General features: G+C 49.9%; 1 protein-coding gene across 2 annotated transcripts in view; it reads right to left on the reverse strand.

The window, feature by feature from the left end:
- Atxn10 (ataxin 10) overlaps positions 1–26407 on the reverse strand; it is a 142516-nt gene that overhangs the window by 18575 nt on the left and 97534 nt on the right. For both annotated transcript variants that reach the window (XM_027954634.2, XM_027954635.2), the window contains exon 10: positions 5258–5321. In XM_027954634.2, coding sequence (XP_027810435.1) covers positions 5258–5321 — 64 coding nt within the window. The remainder of the gene's footprint in view (positions 1–5257; positions 5322–26407) is intronic.

Consider the following 26407-nt stretch of genomic DNA (forward strand, 5'->3'; position numbering starts at 1 on the left):
GAATACAAGATGGCTAAGAATAATGGTTTCAAAATAAAACCGTCGAGGAGTTACTACTGAGCCATGCTGAGCAGCTACGATGCACCTCTGTTCTGAGCACACCTGTCTCTGTTGTATTTGACTAAGGTCACTTTAGGCAAAAATTCCGACACTTGGTCAGGGTTACTTGCTAACATTTCCCTTTGCCAAACTTCAGCTACCCAATTTATAAAATCAATCATTTTATGTGACAGTGTCTTGTAAGTATGGTAATTCCAAAAGTTATTTATTAATTTCCTAAACGTATCTCCAAATCACTGTTCATGATAAAGAAAATTAATGCAAAAAAGAAAAACTGGCCAATAACTACCTTGATCAGAAAACAGATCCAGGGCTGGGGGCGCAGCTCAGGGGAGAGTGCTTACCCAGCTTGTGAGATGCCCTGGCTCCAGTCCCAGCAATTCGGGAGGCAGGGTAGACACAGGTGTTCTAGTGCTTTGTAAGCTCAGCAAGTGGGCCGGGGGCTCCTGCAGTGTGCAGTGAAGCCACTCGCTCCACCCTGTGCACCAACTCCTCCAAGGCCAGCCTCACCTTGGGGACTGCTATGTCCAGACAGCTGCCAGGCTGCACCACAGCTACGGCCGCCTGGGGACAAGAGTGTGCCATGGCTGTCGGCACTAAGCAGGTTTCAGGAGTAGTAAGTGGGCGCTGGATGTTGAGGTGGACAGTGCAGGCAGCCTGCGAGGGTCAGGGTCCAAAGGACTACTTTATGGCCTCATCTTGAAAGTCAGGTATAAAATTTCTAAAACACAGTCGAGCACTCCCTCTACTATGCTGAGCTCCTCGAACCGATAAACGCCACAGAAACGGTGCACAGGAGGCCACTGCAGACACACTGGGAAAATGACTTTGAAGACAGTTTCTAATTAAAAATACTTCCTTAGGGCAGTAAACTTACCACTGAAAGACAACCAAGGAGACATTATCTTGGAGTGGATTTCCAGTGTGCTTTCTTTAAAATTCAGACTATGCAATTTTTAAGAAAGAAAGCAAGCTGGGGATGCATCCCATCAAAGACATCAGACTGCAATGTCAGCTATATCACTCAGTTACAAGGAGCAGATCCTTATGAACTAAGGCAACAAATTGTGCAAAGGTTGTTTTCAAATAAATTTCATGATGGCCCTTCAGACATAAAGTAACCACTTAACCACTGAGCAATGAACTCCAGAAAACACGGTGTCATGTCAAAGCCAGGGAGCAGCTTTGTGCCAATCTGTGCACAGGCATCTGCCTGACCTGCCCAGCAGGTGACAACGAAGGTGAGGCAGCTGTCCCCCTGACTGAGCATGTGCCCACAGCCTGCCACCTCTGAAAGATGTGCTCCTGGTGCAGGGGAACCAGGCAGAGTGCACGCTGACCCCAGAGCTGGGGCGTGAAGAGAACAAAGGAAGGGCTGTGCAGGACCGCCACGGCCTGAGGTGAAGTGGAAGGATGCCAACCAGGCTGCCACGGGTCACTGCAGAGGCCATTTCAGACATGCAGGTTGCACACCTGTCTGTACACAGCAGAGATTCTTAGTGAGTCTAGAGATGTAGGAAAATGAGGAGCCCAAACTGAAAGCTGAGAGCCACTCGGTGAGTGCACACACCCCATAGTGCTCCCCCAGGAACAGCAGGAAGGCTGTGGGCAATGGCGTCCTTTCCTGCTCAGTGTCCTGCGTGGCGGGCCCTTGGGAGCAGAGTCAGCACACCTGCTCGCTGCCTTCCTACAGGGTGGCTTCCACCACCCCATGGCCTTGCCTCCTGAGTGCCACTGGTTTGCTTTCAGGGGACAGAAAGATTTCACTTACACACTATCTCCGATCACAGTAGGCGAGGGTAAAAGAGAATCAATCTGTAGCATTAAAAAAAAAAAAAAATCCATGGAAGCCACACCAGAAAGTTTAGGATTTTAAAGCAAAACAGTATCAACAGGTTATCTAGTATATTCTAAAATACCTGTCTTGCCAAGATGTGGCACTCTCATCCAGAAAAGCTGGCTTCAAAACACACGTGGGTGTCCCATGTGGGGGAAGCACTCAGAGTACAGGAGCAAAGAGACACAGGGATAGAGTGCATGCACCGTCAGCGCGCACCATGAGTCCTCGTGTGCACGTGTACACAAACTGCATGCCGAAGGCCATCTGCTCCCTTCACCTGTGTTACCGTTTAGATATGAGGTGTTCCCCAAAAGCTAATGTGAGGGACAATGAGACAAAGTTCAGAAATGATGTGATTGTCATCCATGGATTGAACCAACAGTTCTGACTGGTAGAAGGCAGAGCCGCAGGTCCCCTGCCCTTTGTGTATGTGATGGAGGGAAAGGCCCTCCTCTTCCTCTGGACTATGGCCTGCGCTGTGCCATGTGGACCTGCTCCTGACTCTCCAGGAGTCCCTCCACTGACCCACAGGCTTCCTCGTGAGGTGAGCAGCTGTGGCAGGACTTGTATAAGAATACACATGGCCCTTTATAAACACCATGACACTTCGGTCACCACAACCAGCTGGCAGGCAAAGCATTGAGCATGCAGAGGTCACCTGAGGTGCTCCAGGGTCAACAAGTGACCAAGCTTGATTCGGGGCTGTCTGCCTGTACAGATGCCCTTACTACTAGGCCAGCGACCTTGGCTCAGGTCAGAGGAAAAGGCTGTTGAGCACTATTCCTGCAAACTCTCAGCTTATGGGGTGGATTCTATGCAAATTAATTTTATTTTCTTACAAATGAAGTCCTTCAATATAAAAAAGAACAAGAAGAGAAAAACAAAAACCAAGAAAAACTGTTTGGGCTCTCACTCCATCCTTATCCCCGCCTCATCCCCCCAATAAAAAAAAATATAAAGAAACCCACATCAAGGACAACTGATCAAAACACAGATCAAAAAAGAATGAAAGAAAAACATTTCAAATAAAGTTCAGCTGTTTCTATTTGGAAACAACAACAAAAAAATCCCACTTGCCACAATAAACTGACAAATAAGAAATCGACTCTGTGGTGACGAAGCTGGAATTTTCCGATGGCACTGGCTCCTCTGTCATTACTGTGGGTGACCCAAAGTGAGCAGGGCGAGTGAACAGCTGGGCATTGCCTGCGCTCCCGGCCCTGAAACAGGAGCACCCTGGGCAGGCCTCCAGAGACAGGCTCCCCCCACCCCAACTGGAAAGCCCTGAGGCGAAGAGAAACCCTCCAGCGCTCCCCACCTGAGGGCTGCCAGCCTGCTCAGACAGGCTGACTCCCCATTCCTCGCCCTGGGGGACAAGAAAGGGCATCTTTTGTAGCCTTGTCTGCAGATTTCCCATGGAAACAGGTGGCTATCCAACCTCAGGCCCTGTTGCCTTCCACAGAAAATGCTCAGGCTCCTGGACAGGGCAGTTGCTCCAACCACCCTCCCATGTCTCGAGTGCACCCACTCATATAGAGGTTCAGTCCAACAAGAGTCACGAGAAGGATGGGGCACAGCCTTACAGTTTGGAGGTGAGGTGTCCCCCAAGGCTAACGTGTGCGACAATGCCACGACGTGCGGAGGTGGAAGGAGTGGGGAGAGAACCAGCCTAACTCTGCACTGAGTGGGTGACGTGGGTGGTAACTGTAGGTGGCTGGGTGGGGCCCAAGGAGAAGGGTGCTGGGGATGGCCTTGTATTTTGCCGGGCTGAGAGGAGATGTGTCTCTCCGCTTGAGGACATGATTGTCACCCTGAGCTGCTTTCTTCTACCACACTCTTCCACCATGATCTTCTACCTCATCTAGGGCCCAGAACAAAGGAACTGACTCTCCATGGACTGTGGGCTCTGAACCTGTGAGCCCCAAATAAACTTTCCTTCTTCCAAAATTGTTCTTATCAGGTCTTTTGTTCACAGCAGCAAAAAAGCGGACTAAAACACACGCCAGGGACGGTGGCACACGCCTGTGATTCCAATGTCTTGGGAGGCTGAGGCAGAAGGATCACAAGTTAGAAGCCAGTCTCAGCAACTTAGCAAGACCCTGTCTCAAAATTTAAAAAGGCGGTGTGTGTGTGTGTGTGTGTGTTTATGCGCGCGCGCGCGTGTGTGTGTGTGTGTGTGTGTGCTGAGGAAGCTGCTCTGTGGTTAGGTACCCCGGGTTCAACCCCCAGTACCAAAGGGAGAAAGTGAGCTGTGGGTGAGATTTCCTTGGAGAACACCATCTGCAGTGCAGGTGGACATACAGCCCCACTTCCCTGAACTGGATGTTTTTCCCCCACTTTCTTCTTTAGGCTTTAAAAAGAAAAATGCTGATGAGCATAGTCTGGTGACCACACAAAGCAGGGAACTAACGTCACGGTACCCTGAGGGCCTCCTCAGCACCTTGTCAGCCCTTCACTGTTAGGACTTCTCCTGTTGCCACGGGAATGGCAGCATCTCCATCACCAGTTGTTAGCACTCCTCAATCTGCTTACTTTGAAACACATGATTTCCACCAGCTTCTTTTCTCTTGGCATCTCACTGTGGAGAGCTGTCTCTGCAGTCCTAGGCTGGGCTCCTTACTGCTTCCTGTGGGACACACTCCCCAAGTCCTACTTTTACCCCAACCCCATACACAAAAGCACAGGGCCTGGTGGAGATGGGGCAAGGCGCCAGGGCTGGGCTTGACTTTCACAAGGGAAGTTCCTAAAATTACATGGTGGATTTTACCTAGAACCTGAGCAGGCTGTGTGTGTCCTGGGCCCCGGGTGGCCACCTCTGTACTGATCTGTTTGGGATGGTATAACTGCCTGGTAAAGTAAAGGAGTGAGCAGGACAGACTCCAGAAGGCACGGCAGACCCAGGAAGGGTAAAAGCCAGCGCTGCTGTAAGAGCCCCTCAAAAATGACAACTGAGGGGCAGAGAAACTGCTCCCTGCTGCTATGAAGACAGGGTGCCCTCATGGTCACATGTTTCCAAATAGCAACTCAAGCAGTTTTTCCAACTGACGGGATCCTCAGAATTTCTACAGCAAAAAACCATGAGCATTTTCATATTTGCCGTAAGGACCATACTTATGCTCTTGGCCAGGTAGCACTGGTGACAAGTCACACAGGGTCTTGGAATTAGAAGCCTCTGCCCTAGAGTTTCAAAGCATTTCAGTGACACACTAGTTCAGGATACCCTGCTGCCCTGGGAGAATGAGCTCACGATGTGCAAAGTTTGTAGGGTGGTGAGGTTTTCAGACACAAGCCAGCAGGTCAGCTTGCTGGCTAAGACTACTGGCCATGAACTGGCCTGGGACTCACATGCAAGGATACAAGGGTTACTGTCATCGATGTTGCAGCTGTCTAGGATCAGCGGGATGCCATCCAGCTCATTCACCTAGAGAAAGAGGACAGACAGTTTAGTCTGGGCCAGAGAGGATGGACTCCTCTTCTCGCCTCCTGATTTCTTCATCCAGTGTTACAACATGCTGGCACAATTACATTAACCCCCCCCCCCCATCAGTCCAGAAACATTTAAAAAGACATCAACAAAACTGATACTTTATTTTCTTTTTACTCTTTCAGTTGAATATTGAATAGTCAAATAAAAAATGATAAATAAAAAATGATAAAAAAATTAAAAATGATAAAAGAAGATCTCTTCCTAACACTGTTCACAGGGTCAACTCCAAATGAACGTGAGCTGCAAATTTAAACAGTGAAAAAATACTAATACTAGAAGAAAACACGAGTGAATGCCTTCTCTACACAGGAAGCAGGAAAAGTTCCCAATTATGATTCAAAAATCCGGAAACAAAAGGGAAAAGGTTTTATAATTTGACTACATTTTAGAAAAGAAGGAAAATGAAAATTGGGGAAATTATTTGTAAGATGTCACAGACTAAGATATTTGCAAAAGATTAACATTTTAATATATACAGAACTTAAAAAGTTGAAATGGAGCTTGCTGTGGCTCAGGGTCAGAGCACCTGCCTCACATGTATGAAGCCCTGGGCTTGAATCCCAGGGGAGGGGAATGAACAAATTAATAAGTTAACCTGAGAAATAATAAAACATTAAATTAAAAAAAAAAAAAAAACAACAACAACCCAAATACCAGTTACCCACAGGGAGAGGAGGATGGAGTTGGAAGAAACAGGAATGAGACCCTGCCCACCAGCAGACCTGTTTTTACAATTCTATAACTTTGGAATGAATCTATGTATGTTTTATATAATTTTCTGAATTTCCAAACTGAAACAAATTAATCTAAAAAGACATACGACAAAGAGAAATGACTTCCTCTAATGGGAAATGCTTTGACTTTGTGCCCCTAGTGAGACAGATCCTATATCACAGCCACGGCGGGGACCCACACCACACCTAGTAATCTGAGCCTCAGTGATGACATTAATATTATTATTTTGAACCATAATTTGCATATTGAAAGCAAATGAGCAAGTAATATCATTGGCAACCACGATTTTCAGCCTTAAAAAATCTAATCAGTTAATTTTATATTTAAAATACAAACATTAATATGAACTCATGGTATATTTTTTCTCTTCCCAAAAATATAATATTTCCTTAGTTTACTGAAAAGGCCTAAAAGCAAAGAGTGCAGCAGCAGTGAGCCCCATGTTCTGAACTCCACACCCCACTCTTCCAGAGGTCCTTGGTGACAGACTTGCTTGGACAACCATTACCTGTTGGTAATGGTTCTCAGGCTCCCCAATACCAAGACAAAGAGAAAATTAGCTGGCATCATCTAATTCATATGATTTCCTCTGGGCATGAGAGGAGAGGAGGCCTGGCGGCGCCCCGGGCAGTCTCAGACTCTGAGGATTTGCTCTGCAAGGCCAGGCATTACGGGCTCCTCTGTACAGAAAGGGAACATAAGGATCAGAAGCCAGCGCCCTCCCTGTGGCCATTCATCTAACAAGTGGGGTCTGGAGACCACTGCAGCTCATAGCAGTGGACCCTGAGAGGACGAGCTGCAAAATTGCTGGCAACTTGACACTTTGGCCACGTCTGATGGATTTTGTGATAAAATCTGGGTTTCAATTTCTATCTTTTTAAATTTTTTATTTTTCTGGTTATTCACTTCAGACCATATTTTATAGAATTATTGGTCCTGGACAGTTTGGGGAAAGGAAACTCATGTCTCAGCACAGCAAGAGTAGTGGTCGGCCACTCTGAGGGTAAACCCTGGGTTCTGCCCCTCCCAAGTGCCCCTCCAAGGCTCCTCCAGTGACACGCTGCACACTAACCAGGAGAGTCTGGGGAAGAGCCTGCTGCTGGCACTGGGGTGAAGACAAAGGGAGCCCTCAAAAGGGGCCAGTAAGGAACTGAGAGCAGATCCTCACCAGCCCCTGAGAACTTGTGACCTGGATGCCAACGCAGCCCTGAGCCCGATGGAGGCTGGTTTTGGCTCCTGGTTTATTTAGCCAGGGAATAAACCACAGAGCAGGAGCTCAAGGAAGGCCTCCCTGGAGAAGGGTGGTGGGTGAAGGTGAGGACAGAGAATGGAGTTGAGGCAGACGAGTGAGGGGCCATGCGGTGTTTGGTGGGGAAAGAGCAATGTGAGGGCTGGGTGCTGGAAGGCAGGCGGCATGGAGACGGGCAGGACGGTGAGCACAGCCCAGCGGGAGCCTGGCCTTGGGCAAGTCACTAAACCTCATGTGTGAAATGGGGTGACAGGGCCTGCTTCAAAGGGACTGTGACTACAGAATGGACTGCCATGCCTGGGGAACACAGGGCAAGCTCAGTCAGGGTGCTGTGAGTGGTGGTGGTGGCCAGTGACGTCCATGTGGTCAGCTGGCAGGAGGTGGGTGGCTCATGAGAGTAGGAGAAAACGAGGACACTCTTCACAGGCCAAAGTTACCCTTCCATTCTGCAGGGGGAAAACTGCAAACTCTTCTCAAACACCAGCTTTTTCTGACAAGTGAGAAATAAAGTATTTAGTGTTTATTATTCAGTGCAAGAAAAACACCTCTTCCTTTAAAAAAAAAAAGGTAGAATTCTGAGGTGTTTCAAATGGGTAAGATTTTCTTTAAAGGAAATAAAACCACTTGCTGAAAACTGAAATTTAAGCAGGAATCAGGGATAAATGGAAGAGTTCTTACAGATCAGGGGCCAGTGGCACTGAGGGGGAATTGAGGAAGGTGCTCCTGGGCCAGCGTCTCAAGTCCACACTGCTGCATCACCAACAGGGGACAGAGGAGACTCCACAGAAAGGCCTCAGTGTCTACAACACCAGACACGCACCACCGCACACTGGGGGCCAGTGGCTGTCAAGCTCAGCAGGAAATGCAGACTCAGTGCGACACCCCCACGAGGGGCTGAGCCCATCTGCTACTTCCGGCCAGTTCACTGCCATGGGGCCAAGGTGCGTGGCAGGGGAGAACCATTAGGACCTTAACGGGCTTTCTTCTGTTAGCACTTCATAAAACAAGGAAGTGGTCTGTGTCTTTACACGACATGTTGGGAGCTGATTCTGGACCCAGAGCACATTGAGTCATGAGCTTTGGAGCTCCCGCAGAGCCGAGCTTGGGGGGCTCTCCCGTGGTGATAGCACAGCAAGACAGGGAGCCTGGTTTAAGCAAATGGGCTTTGGCCTTCGGAAGCAAACGGGAGACAGCGAACGAACTTGCCCCTTCGCGTCCCCCAGGAGCGCAGGTCAGGAGCTCATGGTGCAGTCGTGCAGGTGTGGCCCTGGATCACCACCGGACGGAGGTGAGCCAGGGGCAGCACGGTAGGCCTGGGTCATCCTGCTGTGCTCACACTGCATGGTGGACATGGAGGACAAAACCTCAGAGGGCAGAAACGCACTGTGAGGGAGAGGAGCGTCCTGAGCCAAGTCTGGACCACGCTCTAAAAACACATTCACAGCAGTCCCTCAACAGCAGGCCCACGTGCCACCAGGCCTGCCACAGAAGTGAACAGCCAGCGTGGGCGTGGTGATGCTCAGACGTGGTCCATCTAGGGATGCTGCCACCCAGGATACCTGACGGCCAGCTCAGAGAGCTGGGGGATGGGCTGGGGGTGGCCCAGGGGTAGAGCGTTCACCTGGCATGTCGAGCCCTGGCTCCCTGCATGTACCACCTGAAGACTACTGCAGATGAAAGAGCATCATGGAGAGAGGCAGCAGCCGGGGTCTCCTCATGAGACTAACTCCCTTCCCTGCCCCACAGGGAAGGGGAAGGGTCAACAAGCAGACAGACTACAGGACCCCAGTCAGCCTCTGGTGGTTCTGAACTTCGGAAAGTCTAGGCTACCTGACGTGGAGCTGAAGAGCTGTGGCCACATGTGGTACTGTGGTGGGCATGACACAAGGAAACCTGAGGCCAGGTGGCCTGCCTGTCATGAGAACATGAGAAACAGCAGTGACGTAGGATGCACTGTCTCCTGAGCACACTCAAAGAGCTGGATGTAGTGACCTCTGACCTCCAACAAAGTCCAAACAGAACTCTGACTTCCTGGCTCGCAGCCTGTGCCACTGTCCTCAGCTGTCTCAAGCTGGTGTCCTCCTGCCATTCTCTTCCGACCTTTGCCTTACACAGCAAAATTCTAAGTCTTACACTACTGTGGGACATTCATCTTTAGGTGGCACTGGTTTCCACAGTGTTTTGTGCAACTCAGCTTTGTTATTAAGCTGCTTCTGTCCCCGGGGACAGGAGGACAAAGAATGATACACCTCAGGGAGCAACTAGTATGCAGGAGGACTGCATTTTGCAACACTCCTCCAGAGAGCTCAGAACCCTCCAAGACCAGGGGCCCTCAACCTCACTACACAGTGGCATCACCTGGAGAGCCCTGAACAAATGCATGAGAACTCTGGGCACCAAAGTCTCAGCACAAGCCCTCCAGGCAGCTCCCACGTGCAGCAAAGGTGGGAACACCCGACACTCCCAGAGCCAAGAGCTCCCACCAGCCGCAGTCCCAGGGAGGAACTCCTGAAGCCCAGCACCTGTCGCATGCTGGCTCCCTTGGTCCTTTGCTTTCTTTACTACTAAAATGCACTTTATGGAGCTACAGTTCCTGCACAGTAAATGGCCACTGCACCTGTATGAGCACAGACAAAATCCAGATGTGGGACATTCTCGTCACCACAGAAACGTCCCTGGGCACCGCTGCACCCACCTCCCCACATGCCTCTGCTCAGTCTTCTCTGTGTTGTCCCCACAGCATATTTTCCTCTTTCCATAATCTAATACGTATTAAATCATATCAAAAGGAGCCTTTTCCAGTGTTTTCAGGTTCACCCCTCTTGGTATACGCATGGTAATTTTTTTCCTTTTTATTTCTGATTATTAGTATGCTATCATCTGTCTGTTACAAGCTGATGGACATTTGGGTTGGTTCCAATTTTATCTGAGAGGAATGGAGGTGCTAAGAATACTTGCATTCAGGTCTTTTCAAGGACACACTTCCATTTCTCTTGGATCAGTACCTAAGAGCAGAATTGCTGGGTCTTATAACAAACTATTTTCCAAGATGGTGTACCACTCCATCGGTGTAGCTGAGCTTGCCAACACTTGACATCATGGACTGTTTTCTGTTTTCTTTTGCCATGGTGGGGATGGAACCCAAGGCCTTGTGTGTGCAGACGCTCTGCCACTAAGCCATATCCCCAGCGTGATACCATGGGACTTTTTAGGTGGTCTTAACCCACATTTCCCTGGTGACTGATGATGCAAGGCATCTCCTGAGATGCACACTCCTTGTCTTTGTAGTTGGGTGTTGCTCACTGTTCCGCCTATCACTTGCATGAGCTTCTTATTTGAGCTGTAAGAGACTCTACTTCGTGAACAGTGCTTTCGCAAATACACATACTGCAAACATCTTCCCTGCACAGCGGCTTGCCTTTCCATTACACAGTGTTTTAAAGAGCACAGCTCTTTAAATGAGGAACAAAGTGTCAATTTTTTTTGCATTACTGTTGGTGTGTTGTGTCCTAAGAAACCCTGACCTATCCCAGCACATTCAAGATGTTTCCTTCTACATATTTCATAGCTCAAACTTTTAGATTTCCATTTTAAGTCAACTTTTGAGTTTGGAAGAGGGTAGAGGTCAAAGCTCCTTTCCCCATAGAATATGAACTTGTTCCAGTGCCCCCCCTTCCGCCGCTCTTCTCACGGCCCCACATCAGGGTCTGTCCCAGCACCACAAGGTCCTAATTTACCTTATGTAAGCCACGAAGGAAGAAGTATAATTCTCTATTTTTGTTTTGTCATTTTTCAAAACTGTTTTGGTACTGTTCTCGTCTAGCAGGTCTGCCACGACAAGCACCACAAAGCCAACGGCTCCAACAGCAGAAGCATGCTGTTTCACAGTCCTGGGAGATGACAACGGTGACGCCCACGGTGCTGACAGGGTCATTCTTTCTCAGGGCTGGGAAGAGCCTGCTCTGGGTCTCTCCCCCCATCCCAGGGGCTTGTGGCCTTGGGCATCTCTTGGCTAGCAGAGTTCTGCACTCATCATCATGTGGACAAGGTCTCTGTCCAAGTCTCCCCTTCTTGTAGGGACACACTCTTGTGGGCCAGACCATCCTGTGCCACTTCACTTGGCTGGATACAGCTCCAATGACCATTCCTGAATAAGGTGACATGTTAGGACTTCTACATATAAATGAAGGGTGGGGAGTAGACAGAATTCAACCCAGAACAGAACTTCTAGGTCATCTGCATTTCTCAATACATTTTAAAACCAGTTTATCCATTTTTACCAAAAACCAGCCCCTAAGATCCTGACTGCACAGTGTTCACTCCACAAGTCACCTCGGGAGAACTGTTATCTTCAAAATGTTGAGCTTTCCGTTCAGTCTTGACTCCTCTCAGAGATGTTTTAAGGACTTCAAAGTACCAGTGTCACACATACGTTTTAAAATCTCTCCTAAACACTTCAAGTTGCATGATGCTACTGAGGGGGTGTTTCCATTTTCCCCAATTATTCTTGGCTAGTTTCACCTCCTGTGACGGTCCAAGTTCACTTCCCACAATGATTCTCCTGACAAAGGCTCAGCACATACGCGCGTCTGGCTCATGGAGGAGGGTGGTGTTACTTCACCCCTCTAATCTGCCCGAAGGTCCCTGCCCCCCACCCAAGCACTGACCAGGGAGCGCAGCAGCTCTGGCCCTGATGTCAAGGAGCGCGGGGCAGTTCACCACAAAGTGGGAATCCGTCCCTGGAGTCTTCACAGATGCCCTCTAGACAGAGAGGGCCCTTCCCACCACTGGTTTTACCCACACACCAATCTTCCCAGCTTCTGGGTTCTCTACTTGGGTGCGGACAGTTCAGGACTTCCTGTGAAGTCACCTCCCCTGGCCATGCAGCAGTTCCCTCCGCCTTTCTTGCAGGGTGATGCTGTTGGGGACACTCTCAGCCTTTGTATATTTGGAAATGTCTTTATTTTGCTGCCATTTTTGAAGGCTGCTTTGGCTAGTTGCATAGTGCTGGATGGGCAGTTTCCTTGCAGCAATTTAAATACGTCTCCACTGATTCCTCTCACACACTTCTGAAGGGGATCCTGCTATCATCCCCAGTGAAAGCCATGACACTGAGGGGAGGTCAACCCAACCCAGAGCCAGTTCTTGTACACAATGACAGAATGGGAGACTCTAGAAGGAAGAAGAAGGTAGAGGGAGAGATGTTCTTTTAAAAGGAATAAAATTAAAAGAGAGAAACAGGTGGTGGCAACATAAATGATAAAACATTATTAAAAATTCATTGTTACCAACAATTATGAAAAAATGTTGAAAGTCCAGAGGAAATAAATATTTCTAAGAAAAAATGTTGAAGTTGACAAAAAATTTAAAAATTTTAATAGAATAATAATTTTTAAAGATACTAAAATGGCCAAGATTCACTTAAAAAAAGCAAATGGTCCAAAGAGCTCTCCAGGAGCCACCATATTCCCCAGGGCCGTGCCACCGTCTTGCCAGGATGGGGACCTATCTTGGATTCCAGGTGCTCCAGGACAGCAGGAGGAAGATGGCATGACTCTGCTCACGGCCAGGCCACGGGCCAGGGCTGCAGCTCAGCACACACGAGGCCCTGGGGTCACCCCTATGTAGCATCAGAGGGGAAACGAAACAAACTAGACATACCTGAACCAGATAAATGATAAGAAAATTACAGACCTTTTTAATGTATGAAAAAAAGAAAGATGCCTTTTCAAAGAATCCTAGAATACAGGGTTAACTAAATTAAATATGCTACAAAAATATATCAAGATGAGGCAGTCTTCTGAAAAACACAAACCATCATAGATGAGAAAGCCTGGAAGGACCCTCATTCACGCCCGCAGGATCGCCTCTGGCGGCCCAGATCACTCTCAGCCCTAGAGTCCTTGGGAACGTTTAGACTGAGAGAGGCTGCAGTGAGTATCACGAGCATCAGTTTAGAGAGAAGGTCCACCCAGCAAGAACACAGGACGCCGCGCCGCAGACCACGTCGAAAAATGAATAAATGAATTTATCGGGATCCTGCCATTTTAAAAGGCCTTTGTTTCAAGGATCCAAGATACTGCAACAGGAACTGGAGAGATGCGAAAGCACCTCAGGCCTGTGACAGAACAGTGGCGCTGGGAGGAGCAGCCCGGAGAGCAGACCTGGCCCAGCTAGAGGAAGGCACCCTGGGGCACGGGAGCTGCTGGGATGGAGAGTCGCTGAGCATGCAGCAGGCCTGGGTTCCACCCCAGCACGGGCACCGCGTGACCCAGAAGGAGGAACCAGAGCACACCTGCTCACCTGCTCTGCATGTGGCTCGCAGGGAAGAGGTGGCGCTGCGTGGCTGCAGCCTGCAGGCCACAAACCCAGAGAGGAGGCGGCCCGGCAGTGGCTCACTGGACTTCTCACAGGAAGGACAGCAGGATCCAGGACACTGGTGAGGATACTGCTCCCAAATGTCACAGCCAAGGTGGCAGGGGCTGACAAGAATCCCAGGGAGGCAGAAGCACAGGTCCACTGGCCCTGACCCTGCAGACTCCTGCCACAGCCACTTGGCAATGGATGCGAAGCGCTGCTCATCACAGAGTGAGGAAGCAGCTGGCATCCTGACGCCGCTGTGCAGGGCTGATGTCTGGGTCACCCTGTGCCCTGGTAACTTTTTAATTTTAAGAAGTGAGGCAAAGCCAAGGTTTGGAATTGGGTGAGCCTGAAGGAAGCAGAAAAAAGCCCACATTCCATCGAGACAACCCAGGCTGGAGGCCTTGGTATCGCAAGCCCCTTCAGCTGCATGGAGCGCAATCAGAACCCACGCAGAATACATTTGTAACTTCAAATTCTTTGTACTTGACACATGTGAGCAAGAGAATTTAGCTTATAGCCTATCCCTTTCTTTTTTATGGTGCTGGGGACTGAACCCAGGGGTGCTCTACCACTGAGCTACATATCCAGAAAAACACGTTTGAGACAGGGTTTCAGTAAGTTGCTGAGGCTGGCCTTGAACTTGTGATCCTCCTGCCTCAGCCTCCTAAATTGCTGGGATTACAGGTGTGCACCACCACACCCAATGCCATTGGATTTTAATTTAAAATGAAATGCAATCTTTGGATTTTAATACCTCCCTGGGAATTTGATAATGAGATAGAATTAATATTCACATACAGAGCCTCTCTCATGGGCATTTTATTATTACAAAGACTGTGGGCCTTTCATTGGAATATCTCAGTGTGGAATAAATTTTCTGCCTTGAGGTCAAAGTGATTTTGGAGTTAATTAGATTCACGTGTTGTTCTGACCCACTTAAAAGTCTCCTAGGGGCAAAGTCTCCAGTCTCCCCAGTGGTGGTGGAGAAAGAAAAAGAAGGAGCAGGGGCCCCGCAGAGCAGCCTCACAAAGGCAGCGGCACAGCGGCAGCAGCAGCATGGCCCTGAGAGGCTGAGCTTCTCTCCAAAGGAGGCCACTGCCCCCAGACCAAAGCTCATTGCCAGGACACCAGGGAGAGGCAGCTTGCTCTCTCCTTGCTGAGAGACAGTGTCAACTATGGTGTCCTGGGCTTCCCAGGCCCGGCCGGCCTCCTCCCCTCTTGCCTCTCCTCCTTCCAGCAGTGCTGATGGATCTCTACCGCCAGCACGGGTCTGGCTGTGGGAAGCCCCTGGTGTGCACAGCACTCTCTGCTCCTCAGACTCCTCATTAGACTCCAGGGCTTTCTTTCACAAGAACCACGTGTCTTTTATTCTCATGCCCCTAGCCCAACCCTTAGAAGCTCAAAAACTACTTGCTGAAAAATATACATGTATAGGAAGGAGACGAGCATGATTCTGCCCGTGCACCCACCCCACTCCCACCCTGCAGGCTCTAACGAGGCACCTGACAGTGTGCACAGGCCAAACAGGAATGCGGGGCAGCAGAGGGAGGCCACGCACACTCACAGGCAATGGCACCTCTAAGAAAGAGAGAAACGGGGTGGTCACTGAGACTGCATGGGAGGGCTCTAGTTCAGACAGGTGACCAGGTGAGACTTTCCATAAGATGCTGACAGGTGAACTGAGACCTGAACAAATACAAAGAGCTAGCATAAAAACAGGTCAGACCTCCCAAGACCTCAAGGAAAGATCACTTAAGAGAAAGGACCCGGAAGCACAGGAGGAGGTGAAAAGGACTGCGTGTGGGCGTTGCAGGAAGGAGAGGAAGATGAGCTTGCCGTGCAGAAGAAAGGAGCCAAGCCTAGGGGGGCGCTCCTGCCCAGCCCAGGAGTGTGAATCAGCACTCTGCTGATTCACACTCCTGGTCAGGGCCCAGCACTTGTTGGGCGAGCCTGTTAGGTAACTGAGGTGCAGTGTGGTTCTCAGTCCTTGCTGGGACCCCAAATCACCCGGGAGCTTCAAAAACTATCAGAGGCGGCACTGGCATAGACAGGCTTGGAAAGCCCCGAGGTGATCGGAGGCATAGTAGGAAAGAAAGAGTATAAACAATTTGGGAAGTTAGAAAATATTTTTCTCCCTAAGTGTAAAGTGACCATTGAAGATCACAGGCAGATAAAGAGATATCTAACTTGGATTTTCCAAATAGGAACTCAGTGGGAAGATCTGAGTGGGCAAGCGCAAGCGTGGCCCCCACACCTGAGGAAACCACCACAGCCGCCTAAAGCAGAGGCGATGCGGGCCCAGCACAGGGGGCTGGAGGGGAGACAGGCGGGCCACCGACAGGAGCAGAGGCAGCCCGGGCTTCCAAGGGCCTGGAGGGGCTGGACGGTGGTGGTCTCACTCACTGAGGGGAAGAAGGGCTCTGGGTGGGTGGGGGTCAAGAACACAGCGGGGGTGTTAGGTGGGTGGCACCTGGAGACATGGGGTGCATGCCACCGTATGCTCTGCGTCTCACCTATTTAATAAGAGGTGAGCACCTGTGCACGCCCATGTGCAGCCCCGCTGGATCTGAGCTGGGGAAGCACTCTGGCGTCACCTCCCAGGGATGGCACTGGAGGGCTCCCTCAGGGTGTCAGGGGAGAACTCGGGCACCTCAACAAACATGACTCAATGGAAAGGTCTGCGCAATCCTGTGCTAGACACGGAGGTAAGAGACACACTCATTCCAGAGGGACCGTCTGTAAGGGCAGGCTACTCCTGAAGGAGTCCAGCGACAGCTGAAGACACACAGGTGTTCCTGAGGAGTCACAGTGATTCGGAGCCGACTACCTGCCCTCGGATCACCGTCCAGGGCAACTTCTTTTAGAAGCTCACTTTACACAGTGGGGTGGCAATTTCTTTCTGTATTCTGTTTAAAATTACACAGGAATGACAGACACACATATGTATACGGAGTTCCCAGCAGAATAAAAGTCATTTCAATACCAAATGACATTCTGTTCCGGGTCAGGACATGGGAAGAGCAAACAAAACTCTGACGAGAAGTTCAAATCATAAGGACTAAAACACAGCGCTGGCATGTCGGGACCTGGAGGGCGGGGCTCCAGGGGCAGCTAGGGCACACACCATTTTCTGGGCCCCAACCCCAGACCCTGGGTTTACAGGCCCCTTTCTGAGGCTCACTGCAGTCCAGAGAATTGGGTGACACTCTGGGCCAGACTCCTCCCTTCAGGGGTGCCCAGGGCCCCAGAGCCTTCTAGGTGCTGCACAAATGCCACACACTCACTCCCTGTGTAAGTGGAGGCCACGGTCACCCCCCAGCAGTCCAGCTCTCTGGAGCTGGGGCTCCTGACTCCACTTCTTTATCACAACCTCCCACCGTGACCAGCCTCTTCAGAACAGTGCTGTGACTGCATTTTCAGTAACAATGGAAGAAACATTCACACAGGCAGGTTTTTTTTTTTTTTAAACTTCATTGCTGACTATTTCCTTTGGAGAAATTCTCAAAAAAGAATTACTGTATCAAAACGCGTAAACACCTTTAAGTCTACAAATGATAGACATTACAGAACTGCCCCCAAAGAGGTCTTCCAGTCCACACCACCATTGGACCTTCAATGACAGCACAGAGGACCTTTACTGACAGCACAGAGGTGTTTTGAAAAGCTGCTTTTTTGATAAGTAAAAACCCATTGGGGGCCGGGGTGGGACTGGAATGGAGCACCTGCCGCAGTGCCTGGGTGCCTGGGTTCTGTCCCAGCCCTGCAAAAGGGAACACCAGAAACAAACTTTTTAACAAATACTATTTGGGCGCTTTTACTTTGCCTTTTTATTATCGCCATCAGGAAAACTAAGTGTCTCCCACCAGCCTGAGTTTTATAACTGAGGGCTCTAGAGGGGCAAGGCCTTCAATAATAAAAGTTCTAACCAGTTCAGGCCTGGACTGAGTGAGGATCCAGGGTCCTTCAAACAGGGAACAGGCGGGCAGACAGGCACATGGCAGACTGAGGGGCAGGCCACCCCGCTCTCACAGGAGGACAGCGGGGACACTGCGGGGCACCAGGCGGCAGTGCACACTGGGCACTATGAGGCCTAGATGCACTTAGAGATGCGTCCCTTCTGCTGGCCTGTCCCTAGGACCCTGCAAGGCTGAGCATACCAAGAAGAAGCTACCCATGTTACAGGTATCCTCAAAAACAAAGAATTCAGAAAGGAGAAGACACTACAATTCTACAGTGAAATTCCAGGGACGGAGCCCGAGGGAAACAAAGCCACTCTGCAAAGACAGTGACCGATGAGCCCGCAGTGTGCCCAGGACAAAGAGCAGTGTGGTCAGGAAAATACTTTCTAAGTTCAACTACCAAATTCCACGAAGATCAACAACTGACTTGTCTTTAACATCTGCGTGTGAATTTGATGTGATTGTCTCATGAATTCTTCACTCAGCAGATAAAATCTAGGTTTAAGCATGAATGAAATCAGACAGTTATGAAGAAGCCATCTACTTTCTGAACACAAGAATGAACAAAAATTCAGACAAATTTTTCTAAATTTTTTTTTGTAGTTGCAGATGGACAGCAAGCCTTCATTTTACTTTTGTATGCAGTGCTGAGGATTTTGAACACAGCACCTCACACATGCTAGGCAAGCCTCTGCCTCAGCCCCCAGATAATTGTTTTCAAACAAGAAGCAATTCCCCCCCACACACACACACCAAAAAAAAAAGAAGAAGAAGAAGAAGAAGGAAATACCCAATATGTGGTAGAAACTTGGTTTGGTGAAGGAAAGTCAAGTCACTGTGTAACTATAAAATCTGTCCGCTTCCATACCATTCAATCACAAAAACACCAGAAACCTTGGGGCAGATGTCAGAAAGGTATCTCCAACTGCCTTGGAACGCAAAGCGCCCGCCGACAGACAGGACGGGGTAGCCTCTGACTCCTGGCCTCTCAACAGGGGTGATGGCAGAAAGGCCCGTGCAGGACCCAGGAGCACCAAGGAAGCCTGGCACTGCCCCTCGCACAGACATGTGACCTCGGGTGAGTTGCCTGGGCCCCACGTGAAAATCAGGCAACAAAGCTCTACTGCATGCAGATGGTGTCGTTTTAGTAGATGGTGAGAAAACAAAGTCTTACACAATCCTGGCTTCTCTGAAGTACTCCGAGTGGCAGATGTTAATATAATCTTTCATGTTTATCCTTCTACTTACAGGATTTTTGTTGCATTCTTTGTGAAGAATTTTAAACTAGGTGACTCATAGGAAAAAAACTAGCAGCACAGAGTTGGTTGTCCCTGACTGTCATTTCTTTAAGACAGCTTAATTAAGCACGATGTCAAACGCTGACCAACACAGTGTTTGAAGAGCTACATGAAAGTCCTCTGTTCTTTAAGTAGAAGCTGTGAAACGAGAAGCCAGCGTTTCACTAATGGACGAGAACGCATATCACAGAGAGCTCCACGCTACTGAGGGGCACCCTAAGGTATGACTGAAGAAAGGGGTTACATTGAAAAGGACAGAAAACCATGGCGGTGGCAGAGAAAACAAGGCCAGGCTGAGAAGCTGTTCTGGCAGATCTGCTCACACCCACAACCACACTGATGACACAGAATGAGCTTTCCAAGCACACACCCACTGCAGCTACGGAGGGTGCAAATCCCACCCTGAGTGCACCACCCGCTACACCACACCCCAGTACCTAAACAGACAGAATTCCATCCTCAACACGTCTAGTCTTTAATTTTTAACCCATGGCCAGAACTTCAACTGCTTGCTGTGCTACGATGAGCTCCCGGTCATTAATAAGCCTTAGACACTGCAATCAATTAGCCACGCATGGAGCTAGCACTCACCAGAAGCCTGCGTCTCTAGACCATGCTGCCCACTTGCCACACTGGCCAACGTGTAAGAACAGTCATGACATCCTGTGGGGCCCTCCTCTAAGCCAGGCGACCTCTGGGCACAGCAAGGATGAAGCTGACAGGAGAGACCGAGGAATCAACCTCCTCTCCCTTCTCGCCTGCCTGACGTCCACATGACCCACAGCCAGGCACAGGCTTCTGAGGAGAGTCATGTGGGTGTCGCACTGTCTGACAGGGCATGTGGCACCAAGGAGAATGCTCAGGGTGCTGGTTACAATCAGGGGACTAGGTCTTTCAATCAAGACAACTGCAGAAACTTCTAGAAAACAGGAAAGGAAACACAGGCCACGGACCTTGTGATACACCAATTTTACACACAAACATCTGGTACTCACTGTTTGCAAGGTAAGAATTAGTGTCCCTGTGTGACAGATGAAGAAGATGGTATCTGCAGGGATTTCTATCACAGCCACGGAGCTTTAACAAGGGGCAAAGCACAGGGCCACTCACCACACACATATTTAAAAGAAAAAACAGTCCCACACAAATTCCAGGAAGACACTTCTGGTCTTCAAAAAGACAATGTGCTGGGAAACCTGGCAGGGGGCGGCTGAGGCCGTGCAGGACTGGGGGGGGGGGGGGGGGCGGGGGCAGGAGAGCCTCCCAGGCAGCAGCCAGAAACAGTGCAGGTGGGGGGGCTGGCTCACCCCCCAGGAGGAGACCTCACACACCCAGCTCCTCCCTCCCCGAGCAGGAGAGCAGACGCTGGCATCTGCCTGGCACCTCAGGATCTCGTGTCCACATGACATGAAAGCGACAGCAGTCTCCTCGAGGCCTTTCTCCATGGCTCTTTGGTGTGCACTACCATCTGAAAGCTTTCTGAACGACACTGTTTTATAATACCTTGGTTTTATTTATTTATTTTTATGTGGCACTGAGGATGGAACCCTGTGCCTCACACGTGCTAGGCGAGTGCCCTACCACTGAGCCACAACCCCAGCCCCTTGAACAACATTTAAAGCCACACTGCAGTGGGCCTTGAACTGGGAACCCAGGGGTCAATCAGACACATGGACTGCTCTTCCTACCAATGTCAGGGTGGCGGGAGAAGGAGGTGAGGCCCTAGACACAGGCACCCTCAGCACCTATCCAGGGGGACACGGTGTACTGCAGGGACACAGGAGGATTCCAGCCCAGTCAGTGAGGCCTGAGCACAGGGGCTCCAAAGCCAAGTTCACAAGTTTCCACTCTGTCCTTTAACAGACTTTAGAAAACACAGAAATATTAAATTTTTGAAATCTGACTAAGGTGCACAGGTCGTGAGCACACAGCCTGCACCCACATTAACACGTATGCACACGTGGAACCTCCACCCACATCAAGCCAGACACTCCAGCACCCTCCCAGCTGGCAATGGCCACAACCAGCTCTCCACTCTCTGTCCCTCGGCAAGCTCTTGCCTCTTCCGCTGCACCTCAGTCCACTGTGCGCACACCCACGTGCCACGCCGCGCAGGTCCACTCCATCGTGATACACCGCAGCACTCCCTGGTGTGCACGACACTCAGCGGGGGATCCAGAACCACTGGTTCAGCAGAAAAGACTGCCATAGCTGGGGTGTGGAATGACCACAAAGGCCCACTAATGAAGGGCGGTCCCCAGGCTGGTGCCATGGAAGAGTGGGGCCTGGTGGGAGGCTTCGGGTCACTGGGGACTGACTGCCCTCAAAGGGGACTGCAGGCACCATTCCTTCTCCTTCCCTTCCCAGCTGCCATGAGGTGAATAGATTTGCTCCTCCACACAGGCCTGTAGGCCCAAAGTCATGGGGCCAATGGCTAATGGACAGGTGAGCCAGTATAAACCTCTATTGTTTATCAGTTGATTATCTCAGGTACTGTTACAGCGACAGCTGATTAACACAAACACAAAACACTCTCTCTATATACTTCTAGTGGAAATGCTGGATAAGGCAAACAGGCCTCAGTTGTTCAAAGCAGAAGGCTGACAGCCTTCCTTTTTAACAGGATGGAGGACCACAGGCTTACAGAAATGCCCAGAGTTAAGTCCCTTATCGTTCTAAAACCACCATCAAGAACTGCGACTGCGCCTAGATGCTCCTCAACCTTAGGCTGACGTTTTTGCCAGAAGGCAGCCTTTTGGTCCTACCCTCCCTCCCTCCTGTCTCGTGTGTGGAGACTTGCTTGGTCTCTTTCCTAGCCCGCTGTCTGTCCACACTCGGCAGTTTCATTCCATCTTGGGTGCACGAGGTGCTCTGCCCAGCCTCTCCTCTCTGCACTGGGCCTGCTTGCTGCCCTTTCTGCTTTGATTCCAGGGGTTTCTGGTCTGGAGGCTGCAGCTGGGCTTTGCAGTCTTCTCTCTGTGTGCTGAGGTCTCCTGGTTCCTCTCAGGCACGTAAAGAGCTGCCTGCTGAGCATTCCTAGGGTGTCCGCTGCAGCCCCTTGTCAGCGGCCCAGCTCTGAGCCACCCAGGGCCAGCTTCTGTGGGCTGTGTTTTCTCCTTCAAGCTGAGGCTTCTGGCCCAGTGGCAAGCAGTCTGTTTTACAGGCTCCTCCAGCACTTGAAGAAAATTCACAGAGCACATCCTGGAGCCGTAAAGAACCTGCCAAGGCCTGACCCTTTACAAATGAAGAAAGCGACAAGAACATTCCTCCAAGTCATCTGGGTCCCCAACACTGTTTAATTCATTCTGCTCTCTGGCTGATGGCCTGAGGACCGAGGTAAAAAATACTCAGGTCTGAGGACCTTTGGGCCCCTGCGAAAAGAGGAGCAGCACTCAATACTTGGCGCACCAGCCTCGCAACTTCAAACCTGCATCTTCCTCTCTAAAACCAGCCCTGCTCCACAGCACATCAGCCCAGCTGGGCCCTCGCATCCCAAGTGCTTTGGCCCCTCATCCTGCCTGGACTCCCAGAGCCCAGAGCCAAAGGGTCTTGCATACGCCCTAACGGCTAGGGAGGCCGTGAGGCACAGGATGAGCGTGGAAGCCCGGGGTGGACTCCAAGTGCCCTGAACAAGCACTGGCGCTGGAGGCACCAGGCATGCGCCTCCTGCTCTCGCTTTCCGCTGAGCAGAGGTGCTCCATCACCTGGCACTGCTGTACCCAGGACCTAGAAGCCCTGCGCTACTCACTAGGTTAAAAATGACCCCTGTGTGAGCTCTTCTCTCTCTTTACTAGGCTAACTTCATCAGGTATGCTCCTCAGGGCTTCTAGTTATTCCGTCTTCCAACAAAAACTTAGAGGAAAATAAACATGTGATCTTAAGGAACCAACGCTCTCCTCTGCCTTACACATTAACACCTCTGCCTCCAGCACAGTAGAGCCCAGAGCGCTCTGTGTGGCCGCTGATGCTGGAAGCGTTCTACGTGCTGCTTTCACTGTCAGCTCATCCGACTCTCTCTACAATGTACATAGGACCATCGGCCTCATGGGTCTGGGTACCACAGGAACGCAAGCTCCAAGAGACGGGCACCTGTGTCTGCTTCAGGCACTACTCTATTCCCCGAGCCTAGAAAAGAGCCTGGCACACAGGAGTTCAGAACACACTGAAAAAAATTCACCTAACAAAAGGACACAGACAGTGAGTGGGAAACTCACGATATGTCAGGAGACAGCAAGACATGTCCGAGGCCCGCAGGTGCTGTGCGAAGCAGCTAGAAGTAACACTGCTGGTTTTGACTGTATACAATCAGGGCCAGCAAACATTTTCTGTAAAGAGCTGGAAAATAAATAATCTGACTTTGTCAGCCACAAGATTTCTGTCACAACCACTCGACTGTGAGGACAGCACAGATAGTACAGAGAAAGAGGCACAGCTGGGTCCCAATGAAGCTTTCTTTTCAAAACCAGACCCACTTGTCAAAATCTGCCAGTTCCTGCGGGAAGTCCTCCGCGTGGTCCGGCTCTTTGCACAGCTCCTTATGAAAGGGAGACTGAGCACTGCAGGCTGCTTCTGTGCTTTGGGCTGTAAGCAGAGCGTGACTCCTCTTTGACATCTTCAAACCACAATCCCAGCCTCAGCAGGCCACTGCTGGGCAGGGGCAGGGGCAGGGGCAGGAGCACGGGCAGGGGTGTATGTCCCACACAGGCCTGCTTCAGCCAGAAGCTGCTTTCACAGGAGAATGTGACCCTGCACTGAGCATGGTGATCTGGAAACGATGCCAAGACTCCACCTGGAAGACAGGCAGGCAGCGTGGGGCTGGCTGCTTCGACTGTGAGGAAACAGCCTGACCGAAAGCAAACACCAGCCTGGCGAGACGCAGGGCCAAACATAGCTGAGAGCATTAATCATCAGACAGGAAGGTGGAGGACAACAGGCCTGCCCCTCCCTGCTGTTTACCACTTATATTTTTCTTGGAACAGAACTGCATTTTATATATTATATGAACCTGTAAAAAACACATACCTGGTAAAATATTTGAACACATGCTCAGTATCAAAAGCACTGAAACATAAAATATTCCATCATCATAAAAAAATTTTGAGTTCACAAAGGTTTCACACCCACCCGTCTCCAGCTATGGTAACAACTGTATAACAAAAAATAACAGCATGGGATGATCTTTGTAATCGCAGGCTGTTCAGACTTCTCCTCGAGGTGATCTACCAGCAAGTGCCACTCAGGGAAGAAGGCACAGTGCAGTCTGAACAGGAATCCCCAAAGCAGCTATTTCTCAAAACATGAAAGTAGCTTTCTGGCTTATTTAAAATTACTGTCCGTCCATACATAAAATCCCTCAAATGAAGTGTCCATTATTCAAATGACATAAATGTTTTTGACTCAAAAAGTTCAACTCCAGGGCTGGGATTATGGCTCAGCGGTAGAGCGTTCGCCTAGCACGGGTGGGACCCGGGTTCGATCCTCAGCACCACATAAAAATAAAGGCATTGTGTTGTGTCCATCTACACCTAAAAAATAAATGTTTTTAAAAAAAAAGTTCAACTCCATATATTTGCCTAGAAATTATATATAAAATATAGGGAGATAAAAAGTTGAGAAAAGCACAGTTCCTCCCCTTAAGGAACTTTTGTGAACTCAGAATCACTAGCAAAACTCTAGTTTTTTAAATTATTTTTTTAAAAATTTACATGTGACAACAGAATGCATTACAATTCATATTCCACATATAGAGACAAACCCTAATTTAATTAGAACATAATTTCTTTAAGAGCAGCAGCAGCAGCAGCAGCAGTTGCCAGCAGGGGCTGACGTCACAACAAGACCCCCGGCACACCTCCCTGCATCACCTCCACTCCCAACATAACACCCGGCGCTCTGCTGTCCTCTCTGTATGGATAAGACAGCTCAGTTACTCCTGACCAACTCCCCTGGCCAGAAGTACCGGAGTCTTGAAGAACGGGAGCCAGGTCTGCCTGGCCTCAAGTCCTAGCTCTTCTCCCACATCACAGTGTGTGTCCCTTAAGACAGGGTTCTAACTCTGAGTCCCAAACTAGTCTCAGAGAGTTTCTGGACTCTGCAAATTGTATGGAAACTTCACATGGCTATGAGTGCATGAACTTTTCTAAGAAGGAACAATTTTAAATGAGAAAAAATGAGGGACAGTCAAACAAAATACCGATCACATATCACACCTACAAATACAGTTTTGCTTTAACATCTTCAGTAAGATACGTGAAAGTGCTTTGTACAACGCCAAGTGCCACACAGACAAAGAGACTCGTTACTACTAAACAAGTGGACGGTGATTTAAGGGTGAGCTTAGAGCGCTCGAGGTTCTGGGTGGGAAGCATGGCAACGCCGCTGTAGCTCCAAAGGAGGGGGTTCCTCTGGGAGGACTGCCTCTGTCCACCCAGCATCCTGTCCCAAGAACACCACCACCTCGATTTCGGAAAAACTGAGGTTCAGAAAGGTCGTGTAGCAACCCAGCCGGGGCTCTCTGAATTAGGGCGACCTCAGGCCAGGGTTCCTGTGAAGGCAGAGGGTGGAGCCTCGGGCTGGGGTGACAGGGCCCTGAGGCCTGCCTGCTCTCCCAAAGCAGCAGGTTTCTAGCCAATAACAAAGGTGCCAATGGCACTTCAGGCTCCAGGTGTGGCCCACCCCATCCCAGCAGACCACAGGCTGCAGAAAACCTGTAAGTGTGGCAACTGCTTGAGGTGTGTTTCGTAAGCCTCTCTCAATAATGCTGCTCCAAGATGTATTTTTACCACAGTCACAATAAGGAGAAAAAACAGTGTCATTGCACAAACATCACCCAAAGCACCTCTGGCAGTCACTGAATTCTAACCAAATTGTTCAATATTAACTATATTTTAATAAAATTCAAACACTATATTTTTTCTTAATATGACTCAATAAACAAATAAGTAAATGAACAAAATAAGACAGTCAAATGTGCGCTAAGACTCTCAGCAAGTGCACGTCCCTGTCACAAGCCCTTGCTGTGTGTATTTTCCAACTTAAAAAGCTTTAGTTTCTTCCAAAATCACCACCAAAACAGACTGAGCACCTCAGCCACTGGGCCCTGCGCTGAGGTCGACAGGAAAAACAGGGACAGGCACCCACAGCCCAGGTGCAGAGCGGGTTCCAGATGGAGACCTCCTGCCCACTTTTGTGGGCACCATCTTCTTTCCTCGCCAACCCAGGCCTCCTTTCCTTGGCATGGTGAGGGCTGAGGGACATGAGGGACAGTGCTTCCCAAAGATGGCCCAGACCAGAGTCTCCCCTCTGGAAATGGAGGTCAGGAGTGTCCCAGACCTGCAAGGTCACTTCTGGCAACACAACACACACGTCTTCTAGACACCAGGGGAGAAGCGAAGGGAGCCCAGACACATGCTCCCC

The sequence above is a fragment of the Marmota flaviventris genome, chromosome 3 (genome assembly GCF_047511675.1).
Source record: "Marmota flaviventris isolate mMarFla1 chromosome 3, mMarFla1.hap1, whole genome shotgun sequence".
Classification (NCBI taxonomy): domain Eukaryota; kingdom Metazoa; phylum Chordata; class Mammalia; order Rodentia; family Sciuridae; genus Marmota; species Marmota flaviventris.